At 48.1% G+C, this 23,040-nt stretch overlaps 11 protein-coding genes across 11 annotated transcripts; 4 read left to right on the top strand and 7 right to left on the bottom strand.

Moving 5' to 3' along the window:
* Positions 1–640: 640 nt before the first annotated feature.
* Positions 641–1,480, top strand: N7537_012328 (ankyrin repeat domain-containing protein; the record flags this gene model as incomplete). The annotated part of the gene is made up of 1 exon (XM_056903382.1): positions 641–1,480. One exon carries the CDS (start codon positions 641–643, stop codon positions 1,478–1,480), a length of 840 nt encoding a protein of 279 aa, XP_056748669.1.
* Positions 1,481–3,391: 1,911 nt separating this feature from the next.
* N7537_012327 (NAD(P)/FAD-dependent oxidoreductase) lies at positions 3,392–4,884 on the bottom strand (the record flags this gene model as incomplete). Its single annotated transcript, XM_056903381.1, has 6 exons — positions 3,392–3,473; positions 3,527–3,600; positions 3,664–4,557; positions 4,625–4,672; positions 4,736–4,780; positions 4,831–4,884. The coding sequence occupies 6 exons, from the start codon at positions 4,882–4,884 to the stop codon at positions 3,392–3,394; spliced, it is 1,197 nt and encodes a 398-aa protein (XP_056748668.1).
* Positions 4,885–5,459: 575 nt separating this feature from the next.
* N7537_012326 (sialidase family protein) lies at positions 5,460–6,554 on the bottom strand (the record flags this gene model as incomplete). Its single annotated transcript, XM_056903380.1, has 1 exon — positions 5,460–6,554. One exon carries the CDS (start codon positions 6,552–6,554, stop codon positions 5,460–5,462), a length of 1,095 nt encoding a protein of 364 aa, XP_056748667.1.
* Positions 6,555–7,616: 1,062 nt separating this feature from the next.
* Positions 7,617–8,177, bottom strand: N7537_012325 (uncharacterized protein; the record flags this gene model as incomplete). Its single annotated transcript, XM_056903379.1, has 1 exon — positions 7,617–8,177. The coding sequence occupies one exon, from the start codon at positions 8,175–8,177 to the stop codon at positions 7,617–7,619; it is 561 nt and encodes a 186-aa protein (XP_056748666.1).
* Positions 8,178–9,614: 1,437 nt separating this feature from the next.
* N7537_012324 (uncharacterized protein) lies at positions 9,615–10,380 on the bottom strand (the record flags this gene model as incomplete). Its single annotated transcript, XM_056903378.1, has 3 exons — positions 9,615–9,664; positions 9,691–9,710; positions 10,259–10,380. The coding sequence occupies 3 exons, from the start codon at positions 10,378–10,380 to the stop codon at positions 9,615–9,617; spliced, it is 192 nt and encodes a 63-aa protein (XP_056748665.1).
* A 443-nt stretch (positions 10,381–10,823) lies between these two features.
* On the bottom strand, positions 10,824–11,876 carry N7537_012323 (uncharacterized protein; the record flags this gene model as incomplete). Its single annotated transcript, XM_056903377.1, has 1 exon — positions 10,824–11,876. The coding sequence occupies one exon, from the start codon at positions 11,874–11,876 to the stop codon at positions 10,824–10,826; it is 1,053 nt and encodes a 350-aa protein (XP_056748664.1).
* A 442-nt stretch (positions 11,877–12,318) lies between these two features.
* N7537_012322 (NADH:flavin oxidoreductase/NADH oxidase family protein) lies at positions 12,319–13,653 on the bottom strand (the record flags this gene model as incomplete). Its single annotated transcript, XM_056903376.1, has 1 exon — positions 12,319–13,653. The coding sequence occupies one exon, from the start codon at positions 13,651–13,653 to the stop codon at positions 12,319–12,321; it is 1,335 nt and encodes a 444-aa protein (XP_056748663.1).
* Positions 13,654–14,770: 1,117 nt separating this feature from the next.
* Positions 14,771–17,033, top strand: N7537_012321 (fungal specific transcription factor domain-containing protein; the record flags this gene model as incomplete). The annotated part of the gene is made up of 7 exons (XM_056903375.1): positions 14,771–14,838; positions 14,887–15,660; positions 15,710–15,776; positions 15,835–16,024; positions 16,080–16,260; positions 16,320–16,478; positions 16,529–17,033. The coding sequence occupies 7 exons, from the start codon at positions 14,771–14,773 to the stop codon at positions 17,031–17,033; spliced, it is 1,944 nt and encodes a 647-aa protein (XP_056748662.1).
* A 183-nt stretch (positions 17,034–17,216) lies between these two features.
* Positions 17,217–18,494, bottom strand: N7537_012320 (CaiB/BaiF CoA transferase family protein; the record flags this gene model as incomplete). Its single annotated transcript, XM_056903374.1, has 1 exon — positions 17,217–18,494. One exon carries the CDS (start codon positions 18,492–18,494, stop codon positions 17,217–17,219), a length of 1,278 nt encoding a protein of 425 aa, XP_056748661.1.
* Positions 18,495–19,416: 922 nt separating this feature from the next.
* Positions 19,417–20,755, top strand: N7537_012319 (uncharacterized protein; the record flags this gene model as incomplete). Its single annotated transcript, XM_056903373.1, has 2 exons — positions 19,417–19,444; positions 19,557–20,755. 2 exons carry the CDS (start codon positions 19,417–19,419, stop codon positions 20,753–20,755), a joined length of 1,227 nt encoding a protein of 408 aa, XP_056748660.1.
* Positions 20,756–22,404: 1,649 nt separating this feature from the next.
* Positions 22,405–22,832, top strand: N7537_012318 (DUF2406 domain-containing protein; the record flags this gene model as incomplete). The annotated part of the gene is made up of 3 exons (XM_056903372.1): positions 22,405–22,522; positions 22,583–22,666; positions 22,723–22,832. The coding sequence occupies 3 exons, from the start codon at positions 22,405–22,407 to the stop codon at positions 22,830–22,832; spliced, it is 312 nt and encodes a 103-aa protein (XP_056748659.1).
* Between the last annotated feature and the right edge of the window lie 208 nt (positions 22,833–23,040).

Raw genomic sequence — 23,040 nt, 5'->3', positions numbered from 1 at the left:
AGGGGAGGACGTGCATTAAGGAGAAACTAGAGGTAGAAAAGCGTTTCAAGAAGTAGGCGGTGAATGCGGTGTAAAGGTGGGTCAACCAGGGGTGTCCAAACTAAAGAGGTGTGACTGTAAGGTTGGTGTTTACTGGAGCACTGTTTTGGTGGTATTGTTCTGTCACTCTGACAAGCACTATAGTGACTAGTCACTAGACTCATGCATTAGGGCCAGACCTGTATCTATAAAGCTGTGTGTGCGACGTATACAATACAATCATCTTACACGCACGGTACAAGAGTGTCCTTCCTGATCCGGCGGGGATAGACCATGGAAAACAGCCTCTTCGTGGGCCGCAAGTGGCGAGCAGTTGACTTTTTTACGAGGTGCCTAGGAAAGCTATTTAGTCACCGTGCCATACCCACCCACACTGGTTTCGCACGTATACTATGAGGGGCTAGTACTGGCATATTACGACATTGGGTATTCCAAATTAGCCCTGTTTACCGTACAAAACAACAGTTGATGTAGTATTCAGGAGCACTTTGACAAGCTGGGGAAACTAAAACCTCATTCATAATTTGCGTCGGTCGGCTTCCTAGTTGGACGTGTGAATCATATCTATCTACTATTTCCATATCTCCGCGAAAGCGACATAATGAGAGTGTCTAGGGTAGGACCCTATCTCCCTATCGAAATTATTCTACTTTCCGCCGAATATCTTATGCCTGTTGACCTGCTGTCTCTTTTATATGCGGCTCCTGGGCTCGCACGGGTCCTAACTTTTAAGCATACCACGCTTCAGGACGAAGGAGGGAGGTCGATTCTACATCTACTCGCGAGGGAGGGGGAGGGCGAAATGATGAAGCTGCTGCTCGTAAACGCCGGTATCAGGCCAGACTTGAAGGATAATTATGGTCGGACGCCGTTATCCCATGCGGCTGGAGGTGGACACGAAGCGGTGGTCAGACTATTGCTGGACCGACAAGATGTCGAGGCGGACTCGAAGGATAACGATGGGTTGACTCCGACATCCTGTGCGGCTGGAGGTGGACATGAAGCGGTGGTCAGGCTACTGCTGGACCGACAAGATGTTGAGGCGGACTCGAAGGATAACTTGGGTCGGACACCGTTGTTATATGCGGCCTGGCGCGGACATGAAGGGGTGGTCAGGCTACTGCTGGACCGACAAGATGTTGAGTCGGACTCGAAGGCTACCTGGGGTCAGACACCGTTGTCCTTTGCGGCTGGAGGTGGACATGAAGCGGTGGTCAGGCTACTGCTGGACCGACAAGATGTCGAGGCGGACTCGAAGGATAACTTGGGTCGGACACCGTTGTTATATGCGGCCTGGCGCGGGCATGAAGCGGTGGTCAGGCTACTGCTGGACCGACAAGATGTCGAAGCAGGTTTGAAGGCTAACTGGGGTCGGACACCGCTATCGTGTGCGGCTGAAGGTGGGCATGAAGCGGTGGTCAAGCTCCTGCTGGACCGATAAGATGCCGAGGCGGACTCGAAGGATAACTGTTGAAGAGGGAAGCACTCGATGGTAGTCTGACAAGCAGACGGGTCGAAGTAGCGGATGAATCGCACACTTCTACAGTGCTCAGCACCGAGGATATAGTAGGAGATATCAAAAGAAGGTCATAGCGAGGCAAAAGAATGTGTATTCGAAAAATTAACTTTGTGGTCTCGGGATGGGCGAGTTTTACTCCCAGGAGGGTTGTCAAGGTATATTTGGAGTGGAGACTGCATTGTACCCAATAATATTCAATAAATACCCTACTTCTTTAAAAACACAATAAATTAATTGTATTTATAATTTTTCTAAACCCTCGCATTTCTGAGTCAACCAATTGTTGATCAACAACTACAAGTTTGCTTGCCGTTGACCCCTCATCTTTCACCACTATGAGCCTTGTACTACTCGTCGACGATGTCTTACAGACTATGTGTCTATTCTCGTTTATTCTACTGATTGTCGTGTATAATATCGTTGATATTGATTGTGCTTTCGGTCAACTTCCAAATAACCGTTGGTTGCATGTTATTGTTCATCAACGTCATGTCTCTTCAACCAGTGTCTTTGCGCTTTGCCCGCGTTTTAATTTGCATTCCAAATATTAATTACCCAGACCAGATCCCGCTTTTTTATCTCGCGAGTGAGACCCTCACATTTCTGGGATCATATTCGATCCCAGAATCCATGGTATGGTTCCTAGGCACGCTCTTGGCCGCTCACAGGAGGAACGGTCATGGTCCAAGAGTGTGACGGTTCATAGATGCTTGGGTTTTTGATGATGGGACAGGCTACAATGATGGAGATGCAACTACCAATGATGAATTCTATTGGTTGATGATGACTGACTAATGGGAAAAGAGAGAGCAGGGGACGATAGAAGATAGTGTCAGACTGGGATATGGCCCCCCTAGGCCCTAAACAGGAACCGAGCTTTTTGTTATGGTCTAGTGGTAAAATAGGCTGTATTTTTCCCATAGATAGCAATCATGGAGGTCCTGCGGCACATACGATCACGTGATGTGGCACGTGACCACTAGACCCAATAGATAACTGTACACTCATGTAGAGTATACTTCGAAATTTAATTAGGTAGATTTACCTGCATTTGCTGTTCTTGTTTTGTTGATTTGTTAATTTTCAAACGAGACAAGGGTAATACCGAGATATCAGTTCTTTATGGAGCGACTCGTTCAACATAAATAAGGGACTGTGGGTTCCTGCGCCGTAAATATTGGAACACAGCCAACGGATATGGCTCAAGAGCTTTCTCAATAATGATATTATCTCACAGATATCAACAGATTGTAATTGCGCAGGCGTTCTTGACCCCGTTCATACAGACTGGCAACCACGGAATGGACCTCGGGTGAGATCTCCCCCACAGTGTTATGGCTCTTTTACCGACCTGACGTGCCGAGATTTCTGCGATGGCTTCGGATGAGCGGGACCCCTGCTTCGCTGACAGCTCATGTACACAGCAGATTTGCCAACTTACCGGCCCACACCTAATAGATCCAAGCAAGTGAAGCGGGTATGACGGCACGTCAGACACTTGAATGAGGAGAGGCTTTTGCGGAACTCACTCGGTGGACCAGGACAGGAACTGCCAAATGCCGTCAACAAGTCGTCTATTCCACCAACCCATATCACACACGCCAATTGAAGGATTCAATAAAGATCCTCATACCGTCGCGTAACTGGTTCAATCGGACGGTTCCACTTGAGGTTCCACTTGAGAAAGACCTTGCTTGTCTTTTTTTTTTTTTTTTTTTGATAATCAATGGCTCAATTATCCTTCCCTGGTTTTCCCCGTGTGAACATAAAAGAAACGAAGTTGACAAACATGGCGACATTATGTTTAATGTATTTCACTCATGTTTGAATAGGTTACAGGTGATATTGACGAGCATTCTCCACGGAGATACCCAGCCTCTCCCACATCGCTTCCACATTCATATCCTCTCGGCCGCTGGTGAAGATGTTAGCTTCTGCTGGGGTGATGCAAGAAAATAAGGAGCTCACTCATTCTTTGGGTTGATCCAAGGCTCTGTCTGACCCTCTGCGGTATTGGGATTGCGGAAAATCACGTTGTGTTTCTGAAAAACAATGGTTAACCCAGTCAGATCTCGATAGGTTCCATAGAGGAGTGGGAGACTTACCATCCCGAGTGTCAAATGAATGGCCCCAGGTCCCTTGACAAATGTATCCTCAGCAGCGCGGCCTTCAATCAACGCCTGGATGTTTTTCGCGACAACCGCTGCCTGTGCCGAGCCTGGCCGAGCGGCCTTTTGGGCACCGGTATCAGCAATATCACCCACAGCAAACAGGTTCGAATATTGCTCATCCATGAACTGCATAGTGGGTTTAACGCGAATAAATCCATTATCCGGATTGACGACCGACTTGCCGTCCGGGCGGGAAGACTTCAAGTCAGCCACTAGCTGGTTATTTGGGGTTTGTCCAGTGGCCAAGATGACGAATTGAGTGGACTCGACGGTACCGTTTGTGAGTTGAACATCAAAGGTGCTGCCATCGTTGGGAAATCCACTCGGTGGAACAGTGACTCGAGAACCAGTGATGAGTCGAATTCCCAGCTCATCAAATCGTCTCTTAATCAGGTCATGGAGTGCGGAGTGGAAGCTCGGCATCACCTGCGGCCTCGATTGAACCACGGTCACCTCTTTCTCTGGGTAATATTCTTTCAGGTCGGCTGCCATTTGAACACCGACGGCACCGCCGCCGACAATCAAAATCGATTGAGATCTGTTAACTCCAGCTTGATGCTTTTGCAGATACTCGACTGACGATGCCTTGTCATCATCATCCATAGCTGCAGGCTTAGAGAGACGTGTGCCAGTCGCAAGAACGACATAGTCAAATGGAACCTGCTTTGAGCCCTGCCATTCACGGTCCAACTCAACATGGGTCGGTTGGACTGACAAAACGCGAGCCTGGACTACACCATGAGAGGAGGGGTTGGGTGATGCATTGAAGATCCCGCTGTAAGGAATAAAAGCTTTATGCTCCTGTCCTGGAACAATTGCAAACCGAGGCTATGGGCCATATTAGCTCTGGGAGATTTACTGAAATGAACATCCACTGGCTTCGAAGTCAACTCACAAATGTGAAAAGATGGTGGAAGTGGCTATGGGGCTCAGTCAAAAGGACCTGCACAAAATATTAGCTTCGTCTTCAAGGTAGTCCCTTAATGCTAGCTCAATAGTAGCGTACCCGGTGTGTTGCAGGCACGATGCGTGCGAGCTCCTGGGCTGTGGTCTGTATTGATATTAGCAGTTACACTCTCTTGGGCAGAAGGGTGAACCTACACGGCCGACGAACGAGCCGCCAACCACAATAATATTCCGTAGTGAGGTTGCCATTATGAAAGATGAAATTTTGAGGGGCAGTTCCAAGGTTGGCCAGAAGAACCCTTTATAAATAGTCCTGGCCCTTTTTGTAATCTGATCAGATTATCAGATTAACTCCGATGCCAATTTCCCCATTCGGCTATTCCCGAACCACCGGAGTAGTTTATATCCGCCGAAAACCGAACGCCACCTCCAAGTCCCGGCATCCGGTCTAGGACTCGTCAATTACCTAGGATGAGGCGCAAGTTGAAGCCGATCTCGCATAACTGTCAGGTCCTTGGGGTAGGATTTTGACTATAAAGAGAGAATACATCTGCGTATGAATCTAGCAGCATATGATTGTGGAGTGGATTACTGAGGAGCCCCTGTTTTGATTAAGAGAAGGCATGATTGACTGGTATGCGTTCGACTATTCACATCCTAGGGCCTTGTCTCTACTCAAAATTTGCAAAGAACACGGAGATCGTCTAGTGAAGCATCATCTGAAGGAAAATACACCCACTTGGGCAAGAAACCATACGACGAAAACCATGGAACCAGTCTCAAGGCTCTCCCCAGATTGAAAATGTACTTCCGAGATCAAATGTTTACGCAGGGTGCCAGGTGATGGTTTTCGCAAGGGGTCCACCACGGTCATAAGTGGCCAGCACGTTGTGATGATCCAATGCCATGATTCCAGGCCAAAAGCTGGAGGCCGGGGAGAGAACAGTTGGCGAGCTCCATTGAACACGCCCTTCAACCGGCTGGCTAGCAAATACGACCTTGATAGAGGCATTCTTCACCCATTCCACGTGCTTAGAGTCTTCGTCTGTCATGAATATCGTGGCCATAGATCCATCCGCAAAAGAGGCAATTTGGGGCGAGCCTGCATTATGACCTTGTCGTGGGCGGAAAACTTCATGACGCCAACCCCAGGTGGCACCATCATCATAGGATAGAAGCGCTTCAACACTGAACGGTCCGTACCGGGTGGTCTCGAATACCATGAGAAGAGCCTCGCGGCCGTTATCAAAAGTCCGTGCAATGCCGCACATTCCATCGCGAAGCGGATCTTGGTCACCATGCAGACAAGTCGGCTGAGTCCAGGTATTCCCTTGGTCCCGCGAGACGACTAGCATGGTACATTGGTTGTTATGCGCGAACTCCTGCGAGAAATAAAGCTGCACCTCACCCTGGCGCCCGACTCGCATGAAGGGTTCCCAAATGCCCAAAGGCGGGCGCTTTTCGGCTGCCTGTGAAGCGAATTTCCAGGTCCGACCACCATCCGTAGACCGGCAGACAGTGATGCGGAAGTGCGTAGCGCCATTTGGGCCCTTGTCATGATTGCGGAAAGCCGCCAGTATTGTCCCCGGAGCCACCTCACACAAAAACATGTTATCCACGTCGCCAGCACCGCGTGTTACCTCGGAGAAGTCTTCGAACGTGAGGCCGTTATCGGTACTTCTTGCGACGCGAAGAGAGCGTTGTCCATCGGGGAATCGCGTAAAGGACGAGAGTATGGTACCATCTGAGAGCCTACAGAGACGAGGGTATGTGCCATTGTTGGGAGGTGAAGATAATCCGCGTTCATCGTTGTTCACAGCTGGTCTGCCTGAAAGCCGAACGGCCGAAGAGTTCTGTTGATGAGCATGATCATTCAGACCCAAGGTCTTGAGTACCTTTTGGCCGAAATATCCAGGCATTTTGATCTTGAAAATCCGAGAGAGTATGACAGAAACTTGTCCTGCAAGGCTGCAACATTCTGTTACTCAAAATGCGCGGAGACATCACCTGGGCATATGACGTCAATGTCCGATGTTGCTTACCTAATTGTTTCTGTTCTCCCGGTTAGATACGGGCGAAGAAACCTCAGTGCAAGAGAGCTATTTCAGTAGTTTGAGGCACAAACGCGTTGCTGGAGTCAGACCCCAACATTTCAGTTTTTACTGTCCTGGATTTCATCGCCCACTATGTTGCGTACATCTGCGTACATCACGACATAACCATCTAGTTATTTGATGCACTTTGCAAATTCGCCGAGTTCCACCGCCACCCAAGTTGACCATGTGCCTGTGAAGGTCACCCAATTTCCCCAAGCCGATACCGATGAATATAAGCTCCGCGATATGCACTGCACGTATCACGTTTGGGCTTAGGAAGTTCACAATATTCATCCGTACCCCCAATCAGTCCCCATTACAACCAGACCGAAGTCATTTACGGAGCGGTTTCCACTATAAGATACATGGCAGAGATCAAGGCTGTGGTACATCGGCCTATGTGTGGACCTTCCACGATGCTCAACTCCAAAGCGGTGACCTGGCATGTTCACCTTGAGCTTTGGGGGCTCGGCTGGTACTCATCAGCTGATTCTCTATGGCATGAACTGTTGATCTCCTCTCTATGGAAAATGTCAAGAACCAGATGTAGGGTTGAATTCGCGGGCAAAATCAAGTGGCACCTACGTACTTGATTTCCGCTGCCACTTCTTGGCGTTCTCTTTCCGTATTAGTGCTCAGCCCTTGCCGCTTTTTGCTCACTGAGTAGTACGATTCTGGGCGCGTGGTAGTGCGCTCCAAATAAGGTGGTCACGCGGTAAAGTATGTAGTCTCGCGATGGTGCGCTGGGCGCGGTGACCAAGTGTCCATGTGGTCAGAGACTTTCCAAACGATATTTTGCCTCGAAGATGTAATTCAAAGAGCTATGATAGGCCGGCAATATGTGAAATAAACAAAGGTTTGAGAGAATCAATTCATTCAATATAACTAGCTTTCATCCTCCCAGTCTTCCATTTCGAAGGACGTCATATGCTTTAGAGGACGTGAGAGCTTCAGCCAAAGTTCGTTATCCGGATCATCATCTTCAATATACAAGTAGCCAGTATCCGCGCTATCGTTGTAGATCCCGCTGGATTCGTCTTCAATCTTCTGCGCAGTTTCAAATGACAGCCACATATATCTCTCCACAACTCCCGGGTCAGCCGGCTGACCGCCATAGATACCAGGAGAGCCCCATTCGTCTCTGGGATGCTGTCCCCAAGGAACAACCATATCAGAAAATTGGATAGAAGAATGAGCAAAAGAATCTCTGGGCTCCAAATCAGGCTGTAAACTTGCTTCCACAGTGGTATCGTAAGGGCCGAACTCTGAGATTTCTCTGCTTCCAATGGAACGCTCCCTGACAAATTCCTCTAGATATTTGAGGTAGAACGGGTTTCTGCTCTGCTTAGCAGCCTCGAAGAAGGACTCGCGTGGAGGGGGCTTCAACGACCTAAAAAGCGATTTGTAGTCACAAAGTATGGCGGTGATCGCAATTTGGTGTCTCATGGATGGACACTTACTAGCTAGCTCACGTAAAGTATTCTTATGAGGCCTTACCGGCCACCAGATAAGCCAAGGAAGGCAGTCAGAGTCATCGTCAAGGTCAGAGATATCATTGTTCATGATTTTGCGAGCATTTATCGCAGTGCGAATCTCGCGACACTTACGCTCATTGCCTTCGCTGAGTAATTTACCTAGGAGAGTGATTCGCCTAGGGTTGGTTTCTAGCTGATAGGCCTACCATCGGGCAAAACTTGTATGGTAATAAATCCCACGAAGAATACAATTGTATTTAGTTTCCGTTCTAAGCCTCCGTGGGTGTATCAATCGAGCGTATCTATCCACATTACCCTCCCATACAGCCATTTGCGTTAGAAGGCATTTATCAAGAACTAGAAGATCAAGCGGAAGAGGCATCCACAAATGCTTAGAGTCTCCTAGGCCGAGTTTCGCACCTAGGCCGAGTATCGTATCGCGATCTACTTTGCTGATTTTTTCTTTTAACCCAATATATCCATCTTCCTCAATGTCAATATCATCTGCAGTTATATCTGGCAAGTTCTTAGGAGGAAGAACACGCCGGCCTAAAGCCCGTCGGGGCTTCATATTGCCGTTTAGAGACGCGGGTGCCTATAGGTTTTCCAGACTAACCGATCGAGTGAAATCATCCATAACAGCCCATCTTTGAGGAGCCGATATAATGATTTTATAGATATCGGCGTCTTCGGCAGTATTGCGGGCTTCTTCAGCAATAGATACGTCTAGCAGAAGATCCAATTCTTTGTAAAGATCCGTATACCAAGCAGCAGCACAAGCGCGGCCGACTTAATAGCGCATCGATGGATATCGACGGGCAAGCTCGCGGTAGGTTTCTTCCGATACAGGTTCTAGATACCAAATGCAGTATGGTTCAGTGGCAGGATCTTGTATATCGGGGATGATGTTGCTCATTATCAGGCGAGCATTGCGGGCGCGAGAAAACTGATGAGCCTGGTTATCGTCGCCGGAGCATAGCTTAATGATTGCTGGGCTTGTTGCAAATTGGAGTGAATCACGGATCCCGCGAATGACTGCTCTACGATGCCAAAGAGAGGTTACAACGGACGGGACTTTCCCCCCCCTTTATTGCCGCGATGCATTGATCGAAGTCGTATTCAGCGGGTTGTTTCTTGCCCGTGTGGACTGGTAGGTCCGTGGGGGAAATGACAGAGCTTTCCCCTACAACCTGGGTGGTTGCCATGAAGATAAATAGTGCAGGGGTGTGAGGCTGATAGTTGTCCGAAGGGGGATGAAAGAGAGAGGGGGAAAGAAAGGCAGATTCTTGAAAGAGCGGAACGTGCTGTGCCCCGCAGGGATTTATAGGCTAGGCCGATAGTAAAATTGGTATTTGAAGCGCTTTATGAGACTAATCTCCCTTAGATTTCTGGTGTTTAATTCTTCATCTTATTTGTCACGTAAATCAGATTGGTTTCCGGCCCCTAGTGCCGCATACCCTGCATACGCTGTACCATAAACTTACAAATCGGTACCTGAAGTGGGCTGTATAGTATATGATTTGCATTAAATTGTGGCGTTGCTTGAGTAGGGGGTTTTCTTTTAGCAAGTCGCGCTAATCCGTATCTGATCCCACTATAGTTAGCTAAGGTCGGGGTCTCTCCGAGGCTGGGTGTTACGCACTACTAACTGGTCACAGTTAGCTTAGATGGGTTCAGGGTATACTTGCCTTAATACCCCTCGGTTCGTCCAACGTCGATGATCCGTTCTCAACTGAGCTATTGCCATGCTGGGCCTTGCTGTAGCCTAAGTCCTGTTGAATAATCAAGGAACGATGCCAGGTAGAGCGCCGAGTAGATCTATACCGGGGTATAGGTCTGCTCGTGAGTGTTAAGTTATAATCAAGTAATAGAGTCATAGTAATCCAAAAGGTAAACACAAGTAACAATATATAATTGAAGACGAAGAACTAAGCTAAGTATATGAGGGAGTGACCTTATATACCCTTCGTTTCCTACTCCTTGAGCCTGAGATTTTACCTCTCCGCTGTGAAACCCGAGGAAAGCAACGGCGAAGTATTAGACATGGCTTACACCGCCAACCGGGTTCCTGGTCCATCAAATGGTCGGTCACAACTAGCTACTTTGGCCGCAATGGAATCGGTGCAGGCCAACCAGGCCGGGAGGTGAATCTCTGGTGGAACGAGCATCAGCATGGCTACAGGAATATGTGCAAGATATTTGGACCTGCTCCTCGCAAGATGCCTCCGTCTTCATGAGTCTTCTTCAAGCCCGCCTTTGATTTTGCTTGATCGAGGCCCTGAACGGAGTCTTTCCAAGATACACAACACTGAGTCAATAGAGCCATGAGTCGGGGCACTATCTCGCTTTCGACCGTATGGCAGAGGCAAAGTTGATACCTTCGCATGATTACTTTCGTCATACAATCTGAGGTTTGCAATATGGCGTCTGAGATACCCAGTCATCACGGAGAGAGATAGTTGCGTTCAGGAACAAAGTGCTTGATAAGTCCAAGTATCTAATAAGCTATCCGAAAATCCGGTTCTTCCGATATTTCCATAAACACTGGCCTGTTATCAACTTCGGACTTCCGCAGTGACTCTAGCAACATGTCCTTAACCCCATCAAGTTTCCCCCCTTATTCTTCAAACGAGATTTTGACAATCTTTGCGGGCTCGATGAATGAGCCCAAAACAGGCGCAATTTGACCACCGTTGGTGCCAACATAGAGTATCTGTCGGTCTTTGCTCAATCTAACCGAGCTTGCACCTGCTAGTTGTCTGGATACTTGGCCACCCGCAACGAGGGAGATCTGGCCCGAAGGTGTGAGGCGCACAACAGAGTTCTGGGGGGCTGTTGGGATATATGCAGTGCCGTCCTCGGCCATCTCGATGTTATCTGGTAGGAATCCACTGGCAATTATTTCAAAATCTCCGATTGGTTTGACATCCTTGTCCACCTTGACCTTGCAATATACCATTCGTGTCGTGCCGGTATAGTACACATAGTCACCAAATACTGTCAGGGCATTGACACCCAGAGGTAGACCCTGGCCCTCCGCCGGAGCCATAGTAGTATCATTCAGTGCGACGGAATAATCTCCTGTTTCGGTATCGACCTTCCATATTATTCCCTTGGGGCTATCGGCAATGAGAACCAAATTCGACTCCCGTGAGAATGTGACCATGCCATTCAAAGCCTCCGCATCAGGCATTGCGACGATCTCCGAGGCCTTTGGCGATTCTAGCGCACGCTCGTTCTCCTCGGCCTCGATCTCGGTGAAGTCCAATTTATGGACCGAGAAAGACCCTGGACCTGGCTGGAAGGTTTTGGGGGAGAAATTACCCACAACAACTGCGAAGATATCGTCGTCGATTTCACTGATTCCGAAGCAGCTTGTGACGTTGGGGAACGAGTAGGTGAGGGTCGCATTTCCGCTCGTGGTGTTGAAAAGCCAAACCTCGGGGGTGTCTAGACGCGTGAAAAGGAGGTGTCCGTCTGATCGAAGAACAATATTGTCGATCCATGAGCCATTGTTAGGGAATTGAAAGACGTTCTCGACTTTCACATTCGGTTGCTCATTACGGTAGGGGGCTGCCGATATCTTTTCAGTGGTGTCAAACAAAGACCAGGATCCTAGAGCCACTGGAAGAATAGCTAGGCCGCTGAGCAAGGTTGTATAGAAGTGCATGTTGGGGACAATGATCGGATGTTGAAAAAAAAAAAACAACAACAGTGAGGGATGTCCTGGTTAGCTATATGCTGCTACAATACCCGCACCAATGGGCCAAGAACTTGAAAATGCTCAGCAAATGCACCTGTTATCATTTTTCTCCCAATTATGTGGGAAGACCGCCCGCATTCCTCGGTAGGGATGTTTTGATGTTGCCGGAGCTAACCCTACATTCCCTACGTGCATAACCATCATTGCTCGGATGTATCAACAATGAGGAAAAGGCAAACATGACTATAGGTGGATAAGTGTATTCTCAATGCTCTCGGCTGGTTGAGATTAGATTTTCATTTTGTTATGCCCAATAGTGGCAAAAAGAGTACGTAGATAACAGTATGTTAAATGTAACTAAATATATAGTCATAACTCTCAATATCCTCTACATTATTTAATATTATTTTCACAAATGACTTTGGAATGGTTGACCCTTGGGAAGCTGGGCATAACCGTAAATGTTCATTGCCGCCCCGTCTTTCTGCATCTGCTGCGCCCATTCCCCAAGGCCTTTCATGAAAACTTCCATGTTGGCATCATTGCTTAGGTCAATGGGTTCTTCATCTTGTGCGATCTGCAACATTTGTGCGCCCGCAGCAGGACTTGTCTTAAAAAAGTCCTGGGGATCAATCTTCTGCTGGATTGCACCCTGAACAGTTCCGGCGAGCAGGTCCTTTGGCAAGCGAGGCTCCTGGGTAATAGACCGGCCAAGACCGACGCCATCAACTGTTTCCAGGGCCTGGACCATTCCAGACACTGTGCGAAATCCTCCGGTTACATAGCTGCGGGTATGCTTGAGAGCAGGAGCGATGAGGTCTGCAAATTCCAAGAAGAATGATTCTCGTTTCTGCGAAGACTCCCGTTTGTGCTGAAAGGCACCAGCTTCATAAGTTCCACCGGACAACTCAACAAAGTCAAAGTTCACGCGGTCGAGGATCGCACATAGTTCCTTTGACTCCTCGGGGGTGAATCCATGAGCTTGGAATTCCACCGAGTTAATCTTGATTCCGATGATAAAACCGGGATCCGGGAGTGCTTGACGAATAGCCTGGACGATTTCCACAATAATACGTGCACGATTGGCCAAGCTCCCACCGTATTTATCCGTCCTCTTGTTTGTTGTCTGGGACAAGAATTGGGCGAGGAGATACCCATGGGCGGAATGCAGCTGAATACCATCATACCCAGCCTTTTGCAGGTAGACGGCTACATGGACAAAACGGCGGATAATATCCTGAATCTCCTCCTCGGTAGCTGCGTGGGGTTTTCCAAACGCGCCAAATTTATCCATGACGAGCTGGACATCGCTAGCAGAAACTGGGTTGGATTGCAGCTTCTCAAATGTCTGACGACCAGGATGGCTGACCTGACCAACGATCAAACTTCCGTGCTTCTTGGCGGCGGTGGCCAATTCCTTGAATGCCTCAAATCGTTCACCAGCGAATGGATTCTCAAGATCGATGATCATGTTTCCTGGTGACTCAAGCTGGTCGTATGCAATCATAATGTTGCCGGTGAGGATAAGTCCAAATTGACCCTCTCCCCACCGACGATAGAGATTGATGAGTTTTTGACCAGGAATCCCTCGAGCTGAAGGATCACTTGGAGACCACGAGCCCATTCTTTCCGTCAGAGCGGCCTTCAGAAAGCGATTCGAGGCTTTGCGCTGACTGAATTCGAACTGCAATGGCGCCCCAAGAAGTGACACGTCGACATTTTCGCAGGGAAACCTCGGAGACATAGTAAAAGACAGGTAATATATACCTGTGATAGCTGTAATTTGGAAAATAATCCAGATTTAATTGAGGCACATAGCTTCTTTTATATTCTCAAAATTCAATCTTGGTCACTAATCCAGGTCCACCCAATTCCACCGTGGATCGGCAGTCTGTTCGGCCAGAAGTCTGTCGAGGGAATGAAGTCCGATCGTGATCCACTTCACGATATATGTCAGCATATTGCCAGCTAGTTATCTAAGGTTGGGAAATTGGAAGGTTGGAATATCCCCGGATACCATCTAGATGTTTGGTAATTATGTATTTCTAACTTGCATATGTCATTAACATGAATCCACGGGGAGTTAACTGTGCCGAAGCCTTTTCCCTTTTTCAATTCTTCTTCAAATTAGATTTGTAATCATATATCCCCTGATATTGCCCAGGTTGGCGTGACCTCTCATTGGCCTGCGGCGTTGTCCACTCACCCAATACAGTCTTCTGCATAAACTTATACCTGGTACATTATTTCGTACTGGAAGACCGGGACTGATTGGAGATATCCACACAGGAGTTGCTACTGGTCGCATTGGACGGGGTAGCCCGGCGCGGTTGATGTGGGGGAAAAGATTTAAGTGTTTCAGGCGCAATGAGAAAAGTGAAAAGGGTTGAGGCGTCAAATTCAGTATGCATGAATTGACGAGTCTCAAAAGGAAATTGAAAGTCATCCGCATCTTGAATCCGGTGTGTTACATGTGTGCATTGTCTGTCTATGGTTATGCTCAATGCGACAGACCAACAGTTGAACGCAACGATATCAAAGGGATAAAAGAGAAGTATCTACCAGCTTCAATCATACCAAGTGAGAACAAAAAACACGGGAAAAAAAAGAAAGAAATGCCCACTATGATGAATATCAAGACGTCGGCAAAACGCCGAGGCCATATAACCGAAGAAGCCGAGCCCCACCTTTTTCAAGACAAAGGTATCCCTGACCTTTTGGATATTCATAGATTATTTGAATCAAAACAGCCGATTCTTCTGTTACCTATGGAGACGGAGAGTCCAGTTCGGCCACGTACGCGGGCAAAGAAAGCATGTCTGTCATGTAACTCGCGCCGCGTGCGGTGCAACGTCTTAGAAATGCAACCCTGCCAAAATTGCGTCTCATGGAATCTCGCCTGCGAAGTAGGAGTTTCACGTCGCGGAAAGTAAGAAAATCATGGATAATTGTCCGCGTTTATACTCATTCTAGGCAGATATCCCCGGCGAAGGAAAAAGGGATGGGCTCGAACGTCCGCAACGCCGAATGACACGGCAAATGCGTCGCATTCCCGAGTCATACAGGGACAATTCCCATTAACTGGACAGAGCTCTCAGTATCTACCCGCTCGTCCCGCAACAGCGGAGGATGCGATCCATAAAACCGTCTTTCTTGGCGAGTCAAGTCCTCTCACCTGCGTTGTGGATGAAGGGCGACGATCTCCAGACAAGGGGTATGCATGTAGTATCCAAAATGGCCGACTTCACTACTCCATTTCTGAGATTAGTGGCGCAACTGGAAGTATTCAGGATTCACTGGGGCCCCGCCGGAAGCTGGTACATGATCGACTTACCCGGGAAGGGGCTCTCGTATTTCCATCGCCTGCTGTCTGCGACACGTTACTTCAGGCTTATTTTGACTGGCTACACCCATGTTTTCCAATCCTTGATCGGGCAGACCTGCAAAGTGACTATCAAGATGGCAGGCTGTCACCTTTGCTCTTCCAGTCAATGCTCTTCATTGGTGTGAGCTTGTGCTCGGATACATCTTTGAACACTACGGGTTTTAATAATCGTTACCAAGCCAAAGAAGTATTTTATCAACGAGCAAAGGATATGTATGATTCAGGATGGGAGACCGACACGGTTATAAAGTTGCAGTCGTTGTTTCTCCTGAGCTTTTGGCGTGGAAGTCCAACCGAGGAGCGCGATGTTCGATTCTGGCTTGGAGCTGCTATCAGCCTTGCCCAGAAAAAGGGCATGCATGTCATGTACGCATACCTCATTTAATTGAATCTGAATACACGCTGACTAGCATAGGTCGAAATTGTCCTTCCTGAATAGCAAAGAGCAAAAGCTTTGGAAACGAATCTGGTGGGCTTTATATGTACGCTTCTCGTCGCTCAATCTGTGCCTATATGGCCCTGGGATTAACAATTTATTAGGTTCGTGATCAACAAACATCAGCAGCTTTGGGACTGCCACCTCGAATACGTGACGAAGACTGTCAAATCGCAGACCTTGAAGTCGCAGACTTTGAGGAAAGTGAGCCCATGGGACCTCCAGAAATATTCCGCACACCACCAAAAGTACACATTCCTTACGTGATTGGAATGGCCCAACTGGCCAGGTTATGTATGATGTCCTAAAAAATTGGCACATTCGCATTTACTAACAGTTCTATCTCTAGTGCGGGAAATAGTTTGCAGCCAGTATCTACCTGGTCGATCCAAGTTGGACAATGATGCTCGACCGATGCTCCGTCAACGTTTAGTTGACTGGGAGTTGATCCTCCCGAAGGAATTGCAGTTTCAAATGCCCATGAGCAGGGAGGCGATGTTCCTGGTTGGCATGCTTCATATGGCTTACAAGTATGTACTACTGCCCTAGTAGTAATAACGAAGGCCCGTTCCGGCTAAGAACCATACAGTAATTTGTACATTCTCCTATACAGACCCCTTTTCTTGCAACCCGCAGGCCGGTCGGCGAATCCAGAAGGAAATGTCGCCCTGGATGCAGCAACACGAAGCACGCGAATTTTAGAGGACATGCTCTCAGAAAACCTGGTCCAACATGGATCAGTTCACTTGTAGGTTCTTCTAATCACCTCGAACTAGACTAAGAGTAACACTAAAACAGAATTACCCACACTTTCTCGGCTTTGTGTATACATACCATTCATTTCGGACGGGTTACCGGCACGGCCCGGAAGCTAGCAGAACACAGGGCAAAGTTATGCCTCTTGGGCTTGAAGGAATTACAGAAATCATGGGACTTGGAGAACTGGGTCCTGGATCTTTTCTTCAGGTGCTTGGATGATCGTACTGCTCGCGATCTCCGGTTAGCCGATCCTGCTATGCCATCAACATCACAAACAGGCGATGGCCGAGATATTGAGGAGATGCCACCTGCGTCTCCTGCTAGTGGTCAATATAGACCCCGTTCTCCTAGCGCAGCGGAGGATATCTTGCAAACTCCTAACATGATGTCTCACCATAATCCCGGGGAAGAGGCAGCAATTAATATGGACTGGTATGAGTTGTTTAACGTGGATGGTGATGATGTGATGGGCCTTGCTGGCTCATTATCAAATCCAGACTACTTGAACCCACAGAACCTCGAGTTCCTGTATCGATTCCTATAGTGCTGCAATCTCAATGCCAATATTCATTTCGAATATCTAATTGCGTATATAACGCTGAGATCTGTAGAACTGCCGCTGAAAATGGCTGAGATGATGACCCCGTGGTTCATGGGGAACAGTGGCATCTTCATTCCCAAACTGTCTGAGTGAATACTTGGGTTCTTATAAGATTTATTATATACATCAATTTGATAGACCTAACTCCGCAAGAATCGCTTCATTGTGCTCTCCAACCCGTGGAACTGAGCCCATCTGAGCGCCATATCCAGCTCTTTCAGCCGACTTGCTTGATCCAGGAGGCAAAAGAGCGGGAATGGCTCCCACGGGGGTTTGGACCTTGGTCCATCGGTCTCGTGCTTGAAGCTGGGCATGGTCCCAAACATTTTTCATGTCATTGACACTAGAGTTGGCAATTGACGATTCGTCCAACCGAGCTATTATTTCCTCTGTCGTGAACTTCGAGAACGCATCATGAATGATAGATTTAAGCTCATCCCGATTTTGAGTTCGTTGTGAGTTGCTGGAAAATCTAGGATCGATAGCTAGATCTGGCTGCGAGAGGACACCGCTGCAGAAGCTGACCCATTCCCGCTCATTCTGAATGCCCAACATAACCGACTGTCCATCACCAGCTTCGAAGGGTCCATAAGGGTAGATGGCTGCATGCGAGGCACCTGTTGGTACCGGACCTGGAGCATTGTCGAACGCGTAGTACATTGGAAATCCCATCCATTCCACCATACTTTCTAGCATGGAGATGTCAATCTGACAACCTTGGCCATCTTTACCACGCTGCAGGAGAGCCGACAGAATGTTGCTGTAGGCGTACATTCCCGCAGCAATATCGGCGATGGAGATACCAACCTTTACTGGCTCTTTTCCAGTGCCAGTGACGGACAGCATTCCAGCCTCGCTCTGAATAAGAAGATCGTAGGCTTTCTTGTCGCGATATGGGCCATCTTGCCCATATCCAGAGATATCACACACAATCAAACCAGGAATTTTCTCTTTCAATGTTTCATGGGAAAGCCCCAGTCGTGCACTGGCACCAGGGGCCAAATTCTGAACGAGAACGTCGGCCTTTTCGATGAGCTTCATCAGGATGGCATGGTCTTTTTCGCGTTTCAGGTCCAGAGCCAAACTTTCCTTGGAGCGGTTTGTCCATACGAAATGTGACGCTAACCCACTAACTCGGGTGTCATAATGTCGTGCAAAGTCTCCAACACCTGGTCGTTCAACCTTGATGACTCGAGCTCCAAGATCGGCAAGTTGTCGCGTGCAAAAAGGCGCAGCAATAGCTTGCTCCAGACTAACCACGGTAACTCCAGCCAGAGACAAAGGCCTGTGTCTTCCAGACGGCGCGCCGGAGTAAAGCCGAGACGTGAGATGTGATTCTTTTGCAGTTTGAACTGCGCCCGACAGGGCTTGTAGCCGGGAAGTAATTGAGAGGAATGATTTCATTGTTGCCTAAACATTGGAATCTGACGATATTGGTGTGAATTTGGACTACAGCGATAGCTAGCTAGCTACCTTGTAGATATGGAAAATTGATCTGAGTTTCTGAGATGCTGAATCCCCGAAAGTCGACGCGGGAGAAAGACCTCGGTCGAAATGCCGGTCTCCATATAGCATATGCCAAGCCCGACGAGTCGGCTGTATGGTATGCTCAAGTGGACATGATCGATCACATCGCTGCGAGGAACTGCCTCAGTTCAGGTTTGTCAGGCTAAGAACGCACCTGAATAAACCCAATGTGCCTGGTGTGCAAAGTATGGAGTAGCCACACCGAAACCAAGCCTTGGCTGAGTATTGCTGTCACTCTTAATTTTAATTCATAATAGCAGAAAGCAAGGATAGTTCACCTTGAAGTTCAGATGTAAAAAGAACTCGGGTGATACATACGCTGTGTCGAAATGGGGTTTTGGGAATGATCGCAACATATATTCTGTCAACATCTCAAAATATATAAATTTGAATGTTAGAAGGCAACAGTCACCACACGTGGGTATGAATCTTGCCCCATCTAAAGATCAACCACAAACGTCCAGGGAAATCCATCTTTCGTCAAGCTCCAATTCCGATGAATGCCAAGCACACGGAAAATCCACGTGCCCAATGAGCGGCGGGAATTTTGTGGGCGTTAAAGTTGCGGGGACCCCTGAAAGAACCTCGTATTCTCGCAATGTGTCTGCTTTTGCGCCTACCCCTGCAATAAATGTAACTTATCCCGATCAGACAGTATGGTCGGTGTTCCACGCAGCAAAGGCTGCTTGGCGTGTATTCAGCGGCGGGTTAAAGTAGGAAATCTCCAGTCATACATAAATCTTTTTTTTTTCAAGGTAACACTCTAATCCAGAGACCAGTGCGATGAAACTCAGCCATCATGTCAATACTGCGAGAGAAGAGGGGACGTATGTCCTGGCTACACTAGGAACCGGAAGTTCTACCATTTCTCGGCAAGCAGTCAGCACGAGCCCTCAAGAAACACATCCCCCCTGACACAATCATCAACATCAAGTATAGCATTGGTCACCGCAAAAGAAGCGCAGCAATACGCCACGATTCCCCGTGCGTCTATGGATGGGGTTTTAATGCCGGGATTGATGTCCAAGGCGCTAGACCGACAATGCAGGAACGGCTTTTGTGATTTCGTGGACACGGTATTTCCGAACATTTATTACAGCTACAGCACTCGTGTGGAACTTCCTTGGTTCGAGATTGCTCAGTATGACCGAGGCGCGGGGATTGCAATGGAGTGGGGGTTTCGCAGCCTTGGGAGCTTGCAGCTAGGCAGAGTAAATGGCAATCAACGACAGATTCTTGCCAGTCAGGAAATGTACGGCCGTGGACTGCGCTATCTTGTTCAGGCTGTCAGGAATCCTGCTACAGTTGGCACGGATGATACCCTTGGAGCCGCAATCCTGTTAGGCATTTATGAGTTGATGAATGCAACAGAGGAAAACTCGTGGCTGCTGCATTCACGTGGGATATCTCATCTATTGCGCCTAAGGGGTGCGAAGAGGCATGCGAGTGGGTATGGCCGCACTCTGCTCTTATCTTTTCGAGGGCTTCTAGTTTACGAGGCCTTCACTCGGGGAGAGGCATGTTTCCTGGAAAGCGAGGAATGGAGAGCAACACTTCCGGAGACCCTAGAAGATGAGAAACGGCGGGGCAAAAGCTGTGGTCTGGGTCAGCTCATGGATTATGCATTCAATGAGATAGCTCAGTGCCCGGGGTTTCTTGCCAAGACCAAGACTCTCGTCACCTCCTCGCCAACTACCAATGCGGAGAGAGACGATTTGATGGCTGCAATCAATAGCAGCCGAGAGGTCCTGGGTGATGTGGAAATCCAAATACTGGCTGGGATTAAGGCTGATCAAGAAGGGAATAAGAAAGAGTCTCGGGCTTTCTTTGGATTAATTCCCCATTCCATCAAAAATGCATCGGTGAAATTCACACTCGAGGGTGTTCATTCAGCCATCGCACTTCTTCAACAGTTGTCAGTTGTGCTAGTGTCCGATCGGAGTCGACAAGAAGCAGTGACACCGTGGCTGAAACTCGGTCCGTGTAAGAAGGACTGGAAGGCCATTAAAACCGCTGGTGAAATTGCTCGGGCCCAGAAAGATACTCGACTACACCCAATAGGTCCACAGCAACAAGGCAGTCCGAGTGTCTGGCATGACCGGATTGCCTTGGCAATGGGGATGCCAGAAAAGGTTTGACCAATCCACGCTCAGGATGGGCTATTGATCTAGCCTTGATCCGACCTGAGTTTCTGCGCCTGTGAGCCATAGTCGGAATTTGTTTCTTTCATTGCACATATTTGCTTCATGACTGTGCCGAAGTGTTATTCAAGTGGCGTTCCGAGGTCTAAGCGCCGCATCTGTCGATCTTTTGTGCAAATGACTTGTAAAGGACACGAAAATGGTCAAATTTATCCTGAACGGTCAAAGGACTGAAAGCGACCATACTGTCCTGAGAGACTGGGCAGTCACGGGGATGCGGTCATATACGGCAATCAACCCTAGACCACATTTCAGGTCGACGGGAACTGACTGACATTATCACAGCCCACATGGGGCTGGGGGTCCACTTTTCAAAGAAATTGGAGAGAGAGGAAAAGAAAAGAATGTTCGACGAAAATGCTGGTGTTTCAAATCCGGCGATCGCCGGAATAAGAGGGGCTGTGACATCGCAGTGAAGTAATGCATTGCGAATACCCCGTACTCCGTACTCCTTGGATTTTGTGCATCGCAAAAGATTATTTTATTCAACTGCCCCACTGGATTGGATTTGATTCTCCAATTATATTAACTGCGTTGCCTGTACTCCGTACTCCAGCCTTCCGTGTCTTACACTCTCCACGGTCTGCAAGTAATAGTCTGGGCAGTACTCCGAACTTCGGGTTTTGTACGGAGAGTATATGTATTGCGTATTCAGCTTAAACTTCAAAAACAGGCATCTGGATATTGTGTACGGAGTACGGAGTAAGACATTTGTGTTGGTTTTCTATTTCATGCCCTTCTTGTTATGCTGACCATGACGAAGTATACAGTCCTGGAATATTCTTTGCTGGCAGAATTTTAGCTAACACGGCCCTGTGCAAAGAAAACCATGCCAAAACTCCATCGCACAGTTCATGGTAAGGTGTGATCGATCGTTCCTGGAGGAAGAATGCTGGGGCGCTCCCGTCACATTTTCGAAACCGACGATCGTCTCCACCCAGGGGAGGCAAGTCGTCACACAATGGGGTACCTCCATACGGAGTATGCACGATATACATGTGATTGATGTACAACCCCATCTTGGCACATCTTTCTAATGTATGATTTGCTCGAAAACGCAACGCAACACGGGTACCTGGGTGTCTTTGTGGGTGCCTGGAGCGGCCCAAGATTCCAGCCACTGGTGCTTGCGTGGCCCCTGAAGTGGCCATTCATTCGGATTGGCCACGATAAATGCTAAGCATTCTGTTGGACACTAATAGAAGCTTGGCTGGCCATTGGGAGTGCTCCGGGTGGACCATCAACGTCATGCGAGACTGGATTGTCGCGACAACCCGCCTACAGTTACCGATCAGGATCGGCCCAATCATCATCCAACTAATCCACAGGTCTCGCCACGGCTTGCGTGCTCTCGATTTTTGATGTTTCGAGAAAGGCCGTCTATTCTTAGTCCAAAGCCCGAAACAAAAAAAAAAAAAGAAATGGGTGTGGGATATATATACATATATATAGGATCAAATTCGCCTTCCGGTTGGTGATGAGATTGCTGGCCATACTATCAACTAAGCTCACCACACTACTTTGATATACTTTGTACACATTTTCAAATCAATTTCAATCAATATTCGTTTCGCATATTTCCAATAATGCCTTCGTCATTGACCTCTAGTGAGCGCTCCGGCTCGGTCAAGTCGCACCACAGCCCCAAGACTTCTCTTCAAAGCAAGGCCGACCCTAACATGGCCCTATATGAACAAGAACCTAGTACGTATCCCTGTAAAAATAATCCGCCTTGAGTCTACAACATCCACTGACAACAAGCAGCCGCTGTGAACCTCGAACGTGGATCTCGGGATACATTCTCACTCCAAAGCATCCAACACAAGGACCGGGAAGGAAAGCTCATCAGTAAGCCCCCGATCACAATCATTCTTGATGGGAACTGCATCCTAACCCAGTAATAGCCGATCCCGATCTCTCCAATCCAACACGCAGCAGACTCGAGCGCCCGCTCGACACTATCCGATCGTTCGATGCAGCCATCGATGCACATCGCAAACAGCAACGCATGTAAACGAGGGATCGAGACCAAATTGTTACACCAGAACGAAACGAAGGAACGCTTTTTAATGCCAATCTCAATTCGAACACGGGGGGTTGATGTATAATTATTGTGTGTATACTGGAGTCATGGAGATATCAAAACCCGATGTTATTGTGTTTTCCACCGTTTTATTTCTATCTAGGAAGCGTAGTATTTTTCATATGAAGATGAGCGAAGG

This window comes from Penicillium hordei, assembly GCF_028827395.1.
Source record: "Penicillium hordei strain IBT 12815 chromosome Unknown utg000006l_segment0_segment0, whole genome shotgun sequence".
Lineage (NCBI taxonomy): Eukaryota > Fungi > Ascomycota > Eurotiomycetes > Eurotiales > Aspergillaceae > Penicillium > Penicillium hordei.
The sequence above is the reverse complement of the archived record's forward strand: the minus strand, read 5'-3'. Positions and strand labels throughout refer to the sequence as shown.